This window comes from Zootermopsis nevadensis, unplaced genomic scaffold, assembly GCF_977971745.1.
Source record: "Zootermopsis nevadensis isolate Lab colony 2312 unplaced genomic scaffold, Znev_1.0 Znev_ptg000030l, whole genome shotgun sequence".
In the NCBI taxonomy this organism is placed as follows: Eukaryota; Metazoa; Arthropoda; class Insecta; order Blattodea; family Termopsidae; genus Zootermopsis; species Zootermopsis nevadensis.
Window position 1 is genome coordinate 2,961,941 of NW_028259162.1, and position 14,742 is coordinate 2,976,682.

Genomic DNA, 14,742 nt, shown 5'->3' on the forward strand with positions numbered 1-14,742 from the left:
TTTGATTCTGTACCGTACAATAAATTCCTCCCTTAATAATAACATAAACATTATAACAACAATAACCATGATTAATTTAATGACAATGATGACACTGTCAGGCAAGCGAGAGCCGAAGCGAGTAGGTCGTTCACATGCAAGCCACGATGGAACTTCCGGGAGAAGTGTTTAGTAATGCGTTGTCCCCCCCCCCCCCTCCAAAACACGACTGGAAAATGTTACTTAAGGTAGAAGGAGATGTTTATCTTAATTGATACACTTTTCACACATTGTGTGTTTCGTCACGGCTACTTGTTGGGTTATTTCTTTAACATGAGGCTCCTGGCGCGGTGTTGAGGCAACTCAAGCAGCGAAGGTTGTGAGGTCTGCGCAATTTACTTGGGAGTCCCCGAAGTCTGTCGTACGTCACAACTTTTCGCGTTACCATGCTTGCCTTTACTGCTGAGCTGTGAATCTCTGTAACACATAGACACTTTTTCGGAATATGCAAACGATCAGACTTTATAAGACTTGAGGTTCTCACAGCGGTGAGTATGAAGATTTCCGTCTTCTGGGTTGTTGCGCTGTGTAGTCTGGTCGATGTTAACCAACGTTTCAGAGGCAGTATGACCTCTGAAACGTTGGTTAACATCGACCAGACTACACAGCGCAATAACCCAGAAGACAGAAATCTTCATACTCTGATGACGGAGGCAGTATGACCTCTGAAACTTTGGTTAACATCGACCAGACTACACAGCGCAATAACCCAGAAGACGGAAATCTTCATACTCTGATGACGGAGGCAGTATGACCTCTGAAACGTTGGTTAACATCGACCAGACTACACAGCGCAATAACCCAGAAGACAGAAATCTTCATACTCTGATGACGGAGGCAGTATGACCTCTGAAACGTTGGTTAACATCGACCAGACTACACAGCGCAATAACCCAGAAGACGGATATCTTCGATCAGACTTTAATCTCTAGCAGCAATTTCGGATCTTCGTTTTTTTCCATATTGAGGTCTCTGTAACAACATAAATTAAGGGTGTTTGAGAATAAAGATCCGGCGAGAGTCTGTGCCTAGGGAAGAAGTAACGGGAGGTACCTGCAAGTTTATTCGGCGATGCAACACAGAAGATCAACACGGACATCTTCACGCGTTTTGATGATCAGATCTTATAAACGAACAATGTCATAATTGACCTCTTCGCCAAATATTATTAGGGTATTCAAATGGAAGACAGAAGAATGGGCGGGAGATGCAGAACGCGTGGGTAGATGATATATAGAATTACTATGTTTTCTGTATATCACAAAATGAATACCGCTTAGTAAACCTACATATTATATGCAAAATTTAAAATTGTGATCTGTCTCTCTGTACGTGTGTATATGTAATGTATACATGTATGTTCACTCATAGCTTGGGAAGGCATAAACCAATTTGCCCCAAACTTGGCATGCTTATGCTTTGAAACCAGGATAAGATTCTCAAAAGGTCTTCTTTAATTTCTTGACTTTGCAACTTTTGAATTCTTCTTACACTTTTGACTTAATCGATCTGTTCTTAACGTGTTTCAGACCATAGAAATATTGTCCATTAGCAACGTGAACAAATTTAACAACGGGAGATAGGTCGAAACTGCGTATAAAGTCGAATTATAGATTGTTAGGCAGTGATGCAAGGTAATGTTACCTCGCGCCATTTGTATTCAAGTCACGTACCTTACATTACAAACTTACATCATGTAAGGTATGTTCAAGGTGGCATCCACATGTCTGGACCGTCTTTAGGATATTATTGTTGCGTTATGCACTTACACACCACAGCTCCGCTTAAAGCCTGGGTCAGTGGCTTTAAAGCAGTGTGCTCTGACCTTTTAATTTGTATTAATTCCCACTCAGCTGACAATGTTGCTTTGTATAGACCTGTTCTCATGTCCAACGTGTTTAAAGTAGACGGTATTATAAAGGTTTTCGGCCTGAATATTGACGATCATTTTCAAAAATTATTCTTTTCATTTTATCATTTTAATTTATTAGTATAATTTCCAGATATTTAAATTTGGGATCATTTTCATGTTATTTATCACACATCTATTCATACCATGACTTTGTTACTAATTTTTTTAAGTTTTATATATACCGCACACCAGTTCTTTATTACGAATTTTTTTGTTTTAACTTTATACCCTGTATTAAATTTTGTTTAAAAGTTTAAAGTTGCGCATTATAATTTATAAATAGGTTCAACTAAACAGGCTTGACTCACTGATACATGGAACTCTCTCGGTTCGTGCCTCTAAAAAGACTCCTCATGTTTGTTACAAAGATCAGAAGATTTAAGGAAACATTCGCAGTTTGTTCGGAGAACCAAACGTAAGAAATGAATTTACTCTCTGCACCAAACGCTGATTCGTTGAACTTAAAACAGGTTTGAGATGATACAGTTGCGTCATATCGTCATAAATATATATTTGTTTAAATCTTGTCAGTCAAATCACAATAAAATTCCTATTAAATATTAAAATATTACTAAAATTAACATTTAAATGTTTAAAATGATGTTCTCTATCGAAATGTTCGATTTACATTAGAACATCACTTTTTTTTTAAACAAATTAAAACAGGTTGTATGTGCAGTTGTCATTATGCTCTAGGTTAAAGAAACTTAACATTCCGTAACGTATTTTTATAACACTTAAGTTGGATGGGTATATGAAACTTTTTACTAGGCTAAAAAAATTGTTTGCGGGGGAGGGGGGGGGGGGGTTTAGCCAGTATTTCAGGCCTCTGCATATCGACCGTAGAGTTTAAAAACTAAACAGGGGACCACATTGCCGTAATCTAAAATAATAATCCACCCTCAAATATACATTGGTTCTATATTCCTTGCGAACTTTATGAATGTCATCGTCACGAATACTTCGGGTACTGGAAATGTCTTAGGAGAACATTTCTTCATCACCTTCAAATTCTTAATTTGGAATTGAAACTTGTTAGGTCGACAGGTCCACACAAGTTTCCTCGTTGAGGGTGAAGCTAGTAGACTTAGCTGTAAATAAGAAGTGGTGGGAGGTAGGTTCCTGAGTGTCCATTATACTTAACCACTCTCACATTTGCTGCCTGCTCCACGTAATGTGAGAAAGTAAATTATGAACTAATTTGTGAAAGTTTTGAAATGTGTGTTGCATTTTTATTGCGTTTGATTGAAGTCTGTGGAAGGCCTTTAGGCCTTGAGGTAGGAATCCGTATGTTGTAAGACTTAACAATTAGTTAATTAAGCTACGAAACAATAATTTTGCCTCTTGATATGTGTGGGCGTGAAACTTGGCCTGTTGTACTAAAGTAACAACATAGTTTGAAGATGTTTGAAAATAGGGCACTTAGGACCTACGACAGAGAAATAAAAATTGTAGTCTGTGCTAAAAGCAACTCATGAAGTTTCATAAATTACTTAACATTATTATAATGAACAAATAAGGAGTGGGATTTGAGGTTCTGGCGAGTATGACGATGGCTGTCTTCTGGGATGCAGCGCCTTGAAGTCTGCTAAAACGGCTCTACAACGCAGAAGACAGCCATCTTAAAATAAAAAGTGGTCTCGAAGCACGGGAACATGGGCGGATGAGAGATACTAAATTATACGTCCTGATTCCGAAGGAAAGAGACCTCTTTCGAGACCTAGGTGTAAATGAGAGGATAATATTAAATACGGTCTTAGAGAAATGGTATGAGGATCTGGGCTGGATGGAACTGGTTTAGAATAAGCGCTTCCTTGAACGTGGTAATGAAGTTTCAGGTTTCAGAAAAGCGGGAAGTATCGGAATTAATCCGAGCACCGAATGTTTTGACACGCAATACGAAGGGAGCAGAGGGTCTTCGGGAAAACACGAACATAGCCGCGCAGGTATCTGGTGGTCTTCTGTGCTGTGACGACGCGCCGTTTTGCGTGTTACTCCGAAAACTTTCTACTTATTTACGCGGCAAAAGGACGTCACATTCCAGGAGACCGCAGTTGGGAGTTCTCGCGGAAGTGGGGGGGGGGGGGGGGAAAGCCCCGTGTTTCTTGAAGAGACGCCTGTAAAATTTTGTTACACGCCCTGCAATATTTTTGTTAAATTTTTTATATGCCCTGACTGTACTTTCAAAAGAGTGGCCGTACGTGAAAACTGGAATTAACCACAAGATCAAAAGAGCCGACTGACTGTCTCTTAAAGACCAGGGTTTTAGTATTTTCTCCCCTTGCTTTTTTTTCTTCTCTCTCTCTCTCTCTTTCTCTCCCGCAACGCCCGGCCTGTGACGAAAATCTTTTTCTTTTTGGGTTCCGTCTCGAAGTGCCGCGGGCGTTGGTGAGCGGTGAGGCCTGCATCACCACACAGCTCCGGACCGGGGGCGGGAGACTCCTTAATGATGGTGATGAGAGCAACGTAAAAGCGTGTAATTCGCACGCACACACAAACTCTTAAGATGAAAATCATATACTTGTTTACAGCTTTGATATCAGGGATATACAGCGCCACGCATCGAACGCAGAAGGATTGCGTTACACGCGTAGTAGAATTGCTGTCCCGAAGACAAATGAGTGAGAAACAAGAGTAACGTATGTAAATTATATATTATTTTGAAAGTTACTTCTATTAGCTATGGCTTCAGAGGGTTAATTCTCATTTGATTTACAATTGATGTTTTTATTTTATTTTCACAATCATCCTAACGTTCGACGATGAGCTAACCTGTGGAGTTGAGAAAACGTCGTTAAATAAAATAAGAAACAGCACGTACAATATAGTATTCAGTGTTATGGAGTGACTGGCTTGAAAAAAGTTTTGATTAGTGCCTCCAAAACACTAATTCTTTCTACGTTGGTTTTGAATATGTTTCTTCTCTTTGTTAGAGCCTTATTCCCCCCCCCCCCGCTATTAGACAGGGTGTATATATATATATATATATATATATATATACGTATATAGTTAAAAATACTAATAGTTTAACTGCTGATAGAAGGTGGGATATTGTCTTATCACTGATCTCCGAACACCAGATAAAAGCAGACCAGAAATACCAGTTCTTCTATCGGAATATCTCGTGAGTAACGCTGGAAGTGTTCACTTAAAAAATTAAGTCAAATTAGAATTCAGATCATATCAAAATCATTCCTTAATTTTTGGGATCCCTTTTAATGGAGGCCTTCGCTTCATGTTCCATGCCGTAAGAATATTGGCCGGTGTCATGAATAGAAAATTAGGATCGAATTTTACTATCCCTCCCTATATTAAATTTAATTAAAATTAATGTGCCTAGTGGATAGACAGCCGCTTGGCCATAGGGACATGCACATTTGAGTGGAACTTGGAGCGGCTGATCAAAGCCTCGCTTAGGCACAGTAGGGGATCGGTTCTCCCCCACCCCACCCCCCCGACCCCCGGTGACTGGGTGTTCATCTGCGCGCATTGCTTTCGCCCCAACTGACCCGTCGTCTGTGCAAGTACAGGGGAAGAGAATTCGAATTTAAAATGAATCAGCACGGAATTAAGACATAAATTAATATATTCTGGGATGTTGCGCCGTGTGGTCTTGAATAAATTCACTGGTGGTTCAGAGGTGCTTACTACCTTTGTCGCCCTGACGAATGAGGCAGCAAGTACCTCTGAAACTTTGGTAATCTTCTACCAGACTACACGGCGCAACATCCCAGAAGACATCTTCATGCTCGTTGGAGTGAGAACATGAAATCTCACCGAATATTTTCCACCTTGTGGGGAAGGCGTTGCTGCCCTTTGCATAAGGTCGGTTCTTGCTTTACCCAGAAGACATTGCAGTCGCTGTGTGAATCTCATAGGTGTACCTGCACGTCTTTTCACGTATTTGTTGAGCTAACTGTAACTTGGTTCAGGATTCTCAGTTGGTCAGAAAATATCCCTGTTTTTATTAAACCTGGTGGGTCCTTACGGAGTTTAAATGAGCCCTTGTCCTGAGCTAGATAGATCAAGTCAACGCTCTTATCATCCATTTCTTTAAGATAGGTTCTTACGTTCTCCCATCTACGACTAGGTCTCCCAAGAGATTCCTTATAATTAGACAGAAATTTAATACGAATTTCTCATCTCACTCAACCTTGCTACACACACTGATCATCTTATCCTCCTTGATTTAATCACCTCAGTAATATTTGATAATGTATCTGCATGGAGCAGAGTGGTTCTGGATAACCTAATAGACGCTCAGCTAATAACGTATTACACGCCTTTTACGGACTCTTGAGGTTCATTACGATGTGTACGCGATCCCTTCCCTGGTCTGAGTCTTCAACCAAATTCAATTCGTAAACTTGGTGCAAGAAACACAGTTAACTGTAGTCAATATCGCATTTGCCGGCTGGATTTGTGTGTCTACAAGAGTGGTTTGTAAATCCCTGCAGCGGAGTCAGCTATTATTCTAATTTGAGAAAGGAAATGATGGGACATGCCCTTCCCCCACCCCCCGCCTTACGCTCTCAGCCGACAAGTAAGCTATTATTTTCATAAAGCTAAGCCGCTGTACCCAGCCTCTTCCTTCATCAGTCGTATAAGCGCTGTACTGTGCATCAAATGCGGCATTTTAAATAAAAGCCGATAATGTTTCCGTTGCTTTCGGGAGACGTATATAATGTAATCAAACTCAAATTTGGTACCACCCTCTAATGATCCCATAATGAAATTTCTACAACACACGTAATGGAATATTAATATTATTATATCTTCCGATTATTATTTAAAACATGGATTCTACTTTATAAAACTGATTTAAGCATACTCCTTGAGAAGCTAATAGTCGTTCAAATACTCGTGATAGTTGTCCTGCCTTTTTATGTTTTTACCATGTGGAACTGGGCTGTATGCTCCTCTGAAACGTCGGCAACGCTGTCATTTTCACACGGTGCAAATAGACACGATCTTTAACCGGTATAATCAAAAACATAATATGGTGCAGGGTTTATACGGTAAGCCTGACCGTTGAAAGGGCACTGCCTCTTGTCGGCTATCCGTTGCTTTTTATATATATCATGGTAATAAGGATCCTTTGTGAAAAGTTAATACGTGTCGTAATGAACTGTGCACTTTTTCTAGCTCCCAAAAAATTTATTGCTGTGTTTAAAAACATACTTTTTGTTGGTAAATTCTGTAAAATACTTAAAAGAGTGTTTCTTATTGGGTTTCACCTGCTTTTCACGCAGTTTTCAGGGAAATACTAAGGAACATTTAACACAAATAAGTCACTTTTTACTTTTTAAAAACCTCAAGAATTTTATCAGTTGGCCGGACCCGCTTTCAGAGCGGTCTGGTACAAAGGAATGTAAACTGGCTGAATTATAATGTAATGCCTTCTAGTATATCAAGATCCCTATATTCTCATCCAGTGCCAGACTTACAGAAAACTCCTCAGGACATTATAAGGACCTAACATCGATTTATGAGTCGATACTTTTCATTATCGATTCTTATCGGCCATAAAGCTTTATAGTATTGAGTATTATGGTAACGTAATTCAGTGTTCTACAAGGCTCGCTTTCAACACCTATTCGGTCCACACTTAACGTTCTTATACCTTCAAATTTCCAACGATACATTCATACTGTACATAAAAGTTTAGCTGTTGTGAATACTTTTTTATTATTTTTATCTTTTCTTTGCCTTTTGGTTATGGTGCGTTATGGGGGTATTAAAATCAGACGTAAATCAGTTAATATTAGCTCCGTTAACAACTTAGATTATACACCGGACTTGAGCAAAAGTAATAAGACGTACTTTTCTTGTTTCGGAATCTTACTTAAGTTTAAAGTTCCTTATCTTTCTTATACAAAACCCGTAAATTATATTTACTTTAATATGAAACTTCAGAACGTTGAATACAGTTTCTTTACTTAGCTTGCCATTATGCATGTGTCTAAAAAATGTTATTTTTAAACTCGCCTACTTTGGTATGCGGAAGATGGTCCCGTCTTTTTTTGCTGTTGTGTTTGCACAAATAACAATACACGCATTAATAATTACATGTTTCCTAGAAATTAATGTACAATAAGACACCGCTAAACAAACGAAGGCTATGATCACATGTTACCTGACTATTATTTCCAGCTACGTGTTTGTCTGGCCCAAGTATTCATGTTGGATTTGTCCTTAAATGTAGAAGTGACTGGGTAGAAATACATAGTCAAACTTCTGTAGGTATTTTGGAGAATGTGTCATCGATTTCTGAGACTACATATCCTAATTGTACGACGCAGATCCCCAAGAATTGCAAATCAAAAATCATTACTTCGTCGTTTACGTCTACGAAAGAGAGTTCGATCTTCCTAATTAGTGAAATTCTGAATAAACTTGCAATAGAAGTCTTTAACCTGTCTGTAGAAATAAGTTACTCCAGAACAGTCTTATTACTGACTACCAGAATCAAAACTGATACGCAAATTGCAGTCGAAAGCTCTATTTATTGACTATATGTACGTAGTAAATATGGAAGCGAACGTGATTGTTCTATGAACGATTCATCTGTGTCTGCACTGCTAAAATCCTAAACAAAAATCTTTGCCTCTCATAAGAATCTGTAACCTTGAAGACCGAGACGGATATGAGAAGACAGTAGTCAGATGGACCATAACGGATATATGCTATGAGGAACGGAAGTGAATTCCTGTCCAATGGAGAGACTTTTTAGCAGTGTTGAATCTTCAGGTTATGCTGCGAGAGAACTGGTCACTAAATGCTAAACAGGGTCTAAAATATCAATATGGCTCCAATGAGTCAATAGAATTTCACTTACTTCAAGGACTGAGAGTCTCGTATGATAGTTCAGATGCCAACATTGCAGAATATTAAAACTTACTCTGTGGGTCCAAAAGTTACCCTGTTTTCTCTATACAAGAAATGGATACCGTCCGGTGATTTGTCATGTATCACAGAAGTGAGGTGATTGGAGGGACTTGAACGTTGATGTAAGACTTACTGGCGTTAAGAGTTCTTGAAAACCAACGTTGAATCGGGTTCCGCTATGTTCTGCTATTAACGTTGTTTAAAAATTCATATTTACCTCCTCGATCGTAACTGTATTCGCTTATATGCTGTCGTTTCGAGGAGAGACAAACATGGAATTTTCTTACCAGTCACATTTTCCTTCTGTCACCTAATGACACATTTCTTTACCACCTCAAGAAACAGCATATGGCTTTGTGTTAGGCCTAAATAGTTCTCCACTTTAGAAACTTCGCTCTGGCTTTTATGATACATTAACTTAATTCATAAAACAGCTTGTTTTCTGCTTTGCAAAAAAAAAATTAAAAATAACAGCTACTTAAACCATTCAATGTATGTTAAGAACAACCCTAGAAAGGCGGGTACCATTACATCCATTCATTGCGGATACAAATCATTTTGTTCTTTTATTTGGTCTTTCATGTCTTGTGCTACCCGACAAAATAAAGGCTGTTTTCCAAAACATAACCTCATAGTTTCGCGCCTACATCGTGTTTGTACTTCACAACACGCAACAAACGTTCATGCCAAAGTGACTTAAATAGGCATACAGCGTTTCCCAACCATTTGAAAAAAACTTATAAACCAACTGACCACGGTCTAATATAGCTCATATCGACCTCCATAACCAATTATGAGCGCAATGTTCGTTGTTTTGCGGTTCTGTCTGACAAGCAAACTGTGTTCTGGTACAGACTGCAGACTGCATGATGGGGGTAGTTCATTGAATGTTGTTCATGTTCTATGTACGTGTATAAGATGTGTTAATATCATTATAACCTCTTATGTCCTTTTCTTTACGAGAACCGAAATAAAGACGTTAGCCATTATGTAGAACATAGTAACAGGTGTTTGTGACAACTCAGCAGAACGCGATGGTACGCAGTGGTAGGCCCCAAAGGAATATGGCATCATTTTTAAACCAAAGACTGTGTGTAATAACGGCCTTAATCATTATTATTATACTGTACTTAAGTGTCTGGTTTTAATAAGAGTCAATGTGAAAATAAACATATTTCGATAAAACCAATCCGAAATCAGAAGCTCATACGGCTTGCTGAATTGATAATTATCTCTTCGAATGATTCATTAAACTAGGAACAAGAAAATATAATCACCAGTGCACAGGTAAATAGCCTTATTTTAAAACCCTTATTCCTAAGCACAACGCCATGCATTTTTAATCACGGCACTAGATATAGGTTAAGGTGCCATATACTGGTACCTCATTAGCCCATTCTTCCTATAACCCAATATAAATCCCTCCACTTCCCAGCGCCGAAGATGGAAACAGCATGTTCCTCCTAAACGTTGTCATCTACCTACGATTCCACACGGCGAAAATCTCAAAACGAAACATCATTCTCACCGCGGTGAAAACCTAAACATTTCACGTCATTTAAGTGGTTTTGGCAACGAAAGGCACTTGCGAAAACTGTAATCTGCTATGCTTCTTCAGAACAAATCTCTCCATATCAAAATTTTCCCTATGTTCTGCATCCACAAAACAGCGATCAGTACCATCCAACTTCTAAAAGGATCGCACATCAAGTGATTAATTAAAATTTTTAAATCGTTTGTAATCGGGGCGTGAAGGACAGTGTATATGTACAGTGCAGAATGCTCGTTTGCTGTTAGGGCGAATAAGCATCAGCCGCGTTTGATACAAGTGTACGTCGTACTGACTGCAGGTTCAGTGTCGCGTCGCATTGAACCGAGGTCTTGTGCCGGCGAAGGGAGCATGGCAGGGCAGTCGCGTGCAACAAGTGTTTCTCACCGCGACTGGCATGAATTGTATTTAAAATAAATTCGCGTAGGAAAACTTTGCAAATTCAAGATGACTCGTGCTAATCGAAAGCTGGGACAAATACTCAAATTTATGTATTCATATGGTTTGAGCTTTTGGCTCTACGAAGCCGATGTTTCTAATTATTAATATCTTGAAGATAATATTTTCTCTCTTTCAAACAGATATCCCCCAATAATAATCTGTATATTCATATTTGATGGGTACAAGTTTAGGGTGACGTCGGGGACCATCCTTAAGGAGATACGCGTTTCCGTTTAAACAGAACGTCACAACACAATTATATCTACAGCTCATGAGGTTTGTCTGTGGACAGACTACTGAAAGATGTTCTTTGTCTTGATGTGATTAAAACATATCCTCCCACTCACATTACCCTTCACCGTCTCACCATTTAAAACCTAATTACTCTTTCTAGATACATTATTCTTCATCGTAGTTTTAAATTCAGATTAACAGCGAAATTTTGTCTAATAAAGCTGAGAAACCGTATTAATTCAGCGTTTTGAAGTAATGGCTTTTTACACACAATAAAATTCTTTGCCAGGGGTGCTAGAAATCCCTGAAATAAACATCTTATTTCTTGGTTGTATGAAACTGAGGGTGGGTATTTGACTTGCAAACTTACAAACCGTTATTTTAGGATAATCTGTATTTGAATATTATTTATTACCTTTATCCTATAAACGATAATTTTCTGAAGACATTCACATCAAGGCGTTGTAGATATTAACTTTTGATTTTTCATAAGGGTTAAATTCTTTATCCCTCTTACCAAATTTGAGTAAAATAATAGTAAATAAATTGTTTTAAATCTGTAATTATTTCCTCCACTGTCTGCAGGCGCACACAAGCAAAATATTTTTCGAATTTATTTGTTCATTTACAAGCTAGGAAGAAACATAAGAATTGTTATTATTGCAAATACTTTACTGATACTGATTATACAGTTTCTTTATTGAATTGGTTTGGAGTGACTGTGATATATTCGGACATGTGTTCTCGATAGATGTATAAAATTATCCGGCGGGCAATCTCATATATAAATGGCAGAATTGCATGCACATAAGCACACAAGCCTGGTCACATGAACATATACTCCGAGTTTATGCATTGACAGTATCATGCATTCTATATTGTAGAAAAATGCAAGAAATATGTGTATTAGTTAAGAGTAAATTTGTGACTGAAATTTAGTATAATGTCCTACACATAACGCAGTTATAGTTAAATACTGTTCATTGTTTTATGTAACGATTTAAAAATTTCTAGAACATAACATCTTAATTAAACCGAAAAATCTATTTATTGCATAGATCGTTATATGAGCCTTATTCATGCGATGTATTAATTTCCTCTTTTACATATGTTTTTTATTGTTACCAACTCCTGCTTTATATTCGGGAGGTTCAGATCCCGACCCCGAGACCCGTTAACCTGACTGAGCTTTTCTTGGTATTCCTCAGTCTCGCCAAACAAATTCCAACTTAGTACTTAAGTTAAGCCACCATCACTTTCTTCCACATCCTTTCCAATTCATTATTAGTTAATAAGACTACCATTTGATACTGTTTCTAGGCTGATGGCAGCGTTGTTAAATAATCTTGAAATAAACGTATGGGTTAGGCCTAATTATTTGTGTGGTTGTGTGTTGATTAACAACGGTTTGTCAGACAGGGCTAGGCCTAAATTTATTTTAGTACTATCATATATATTGACGCTGGTTTATTAATTTTTATTTCTATTAATACAAATTTTAATCAGGTGTAATTAGGTCCAGTCTAATGTAATGTTACTTTATGGTATACGTAGAGCATCAGACATTTTTGTAACTTCTCAAAAGAAAGATTCGGTTATGTTAACTTTCTTTATAAATATATTTCAGTGACAAACTGCCAATGTATGAAAATTAGCAGCGTTTGTGTAGTAATTCATAAACTGAAATAAGCAGTAAAATGGCTTGTTTAATTTTATAATTGCCCTTATTAAGATGCAAGTTCTTTACCTAATTTTTGTTTTTTGGCAACTAATATTTACCTGTTAACTTACTTCTATGGCATACCTTAAATTTATCTAATTACATTATTGGCATTCCACAAGAAAACAAATTTTGTAATCAAGCATACGTTTAGTATGATGTCGTATACTTCTATTTACCTTGAAACGGGTATCCTGTGAAGTACGGAGCCATATTCAAAGTAGACACGGCCATCGGAGAGCGGATGGGAACTCAGCAGTCAATTCGGTAGTAAATGAAACACGATTGTCACACTACCACGTGGCTTGGCGTCTTGAATCATGCGCTAGTTGAGATCTTCATTTAGCAAACAATCACCCCCACACACGCAGACAGATCAAGATCAATACTGACTGTAATTTATACGTCACTAAACAAAGCACTCGTTTACTCGTATTGCCGTTTTAAGGAAAGACGCGTACAGTATACGTTTTCATAGAAACTCGTAGAAAATAATTATTTTTCGAATGTTTTTCATCAGACTCCGATAATGTTCTCCTTCAGATAAACAATGTAAGTAGGTGTATTTATGAAAAAGGCACTTCTCTAAGGACACTTAAAGTGAGTCACTTGAGGTTACGGAAAAAGGAGGCGATGAAATGGGGTTGTCCACGTTCCAAAGTCCGGACGAATACTGTCGGACAGTGCAGTTGCCCTTCCAGGAGGAATTGGTGTAGGTAGACACACAGACTCCCCTTCTTTCGACACAGATGCTGTGGTTCCTGAACCACGCCTCCTAAAAATATAATTTACCACGCGCTGTCGGCATCTCTTTGATCTCGGCGTAGGAATCCCCTGATTGGTCGGTTAAGTGACGAGAAGGTGGGGCCCAGCACAGAAGAACCCATGCAACTACAGGTAAAGAGAAGAGGAATGTTACCCTCCTCTTTCTCTAGCAGATATTTTGCTCTTGGACAAGTACCACCCGGCTTATGCAGTCCTGGGACATAAAATTTTTAATAGTTAATTATTTTGTCTTAAGCTGCGAGTATTTCATTTACATTTTTTCTTTTACTAAAATTGGGAGATAGACTATGAACGCTGATATTACAATTAGTTTGAGAAAAAAGTTTAATATGAAAATAAAAAATTCATTTGGTACTATTTTAGACACATCAGATCATAGGCTTTGACAGCAATGCTACTTCTATGAGGGGTGGGTTTCTGTAACAGTTAGTATTAAACACAGATTATCCATTAAGAAAGTAGATCAGTCATGATTGAAGCTGATTTTAAAAGAAAATATAAATATAAATAAATGTGTAAAATGTGATTTTTTTAAAACTACTTCCTCTGATAAGCCTCGGTGTTGGCAAGAATTAAAATTGGCCTAATTGAGGTTAGTTTTGAACAAATTCCTGTAACAATCGAATTCTAAATTCTGAACAAACTTAATGTAATTTCTACTCGTATAATTAAAATAAACAGTGGAATAAATATGAATTGCAGACCAAGATCAGGATTTAGATGATTGGTGCAGTTTCATTGTAATGATCTGTTCAACATTGATTGGTGGCGATAGATCGGTGAAACATGTTCCGATAATGTTGCAAGGAAAAAAGGCAACAACATGGCTACCGCGCGAAATGAATAAATTGTTATTAGCGTAATCGAATCAAGGAAGGTAAGCTGGACGGGACATGCAGCACGCAGGGAGATAAGAGTTATGCGAAGAAAATCTTAGTTGGGAAACCTGAAGGGAAGAGAACTTGATGTTTAAAAAAATTGGGTGTGAGGACATATACTAGATTCATCTGGCTCAAGATGGGGTCAGTTGGTGCGCCCTTGTGAAGACAATTCGAAACGTTCTATTTAATAGGGCTACTATTATCTACTGAACTAAAAATACAACGACAGTTAATACACATTAAAGTACCACTATGTTATCGGTTTCCATAAAATCCAAGAAATATCTTTGTT

At 37.9% G+C, this 14,742-nt stretch overlaps 1 protein-coding gene across 1 annotated transcript in view; it reads right to left on the reverse strand.

Annotated features, from left to right (window-relative positions):
* The window catches only part of LOC110841272 (protein gooseberry), a 45,162-nt gene extending 31,685 nt beyond the window's left edge, over window positions 1–13,477 (reverse strand). Inside the window, exon 1 of the mRNA XM_022086663.2 lies at window positions 12,963–13,477. Coding sequence (XP_021942355.2) covers window positions 12,963–13,017 — 55 coding nt within the window. The 5' untranslated portion in view covers window positions 13,018–13,477. The remainder of the gene's footprint in view (window positions 1–12,962) is intronic.
* Between the last annotated feature and the right edge of the window lie 1,265 nt (window positions 13,478–14,742).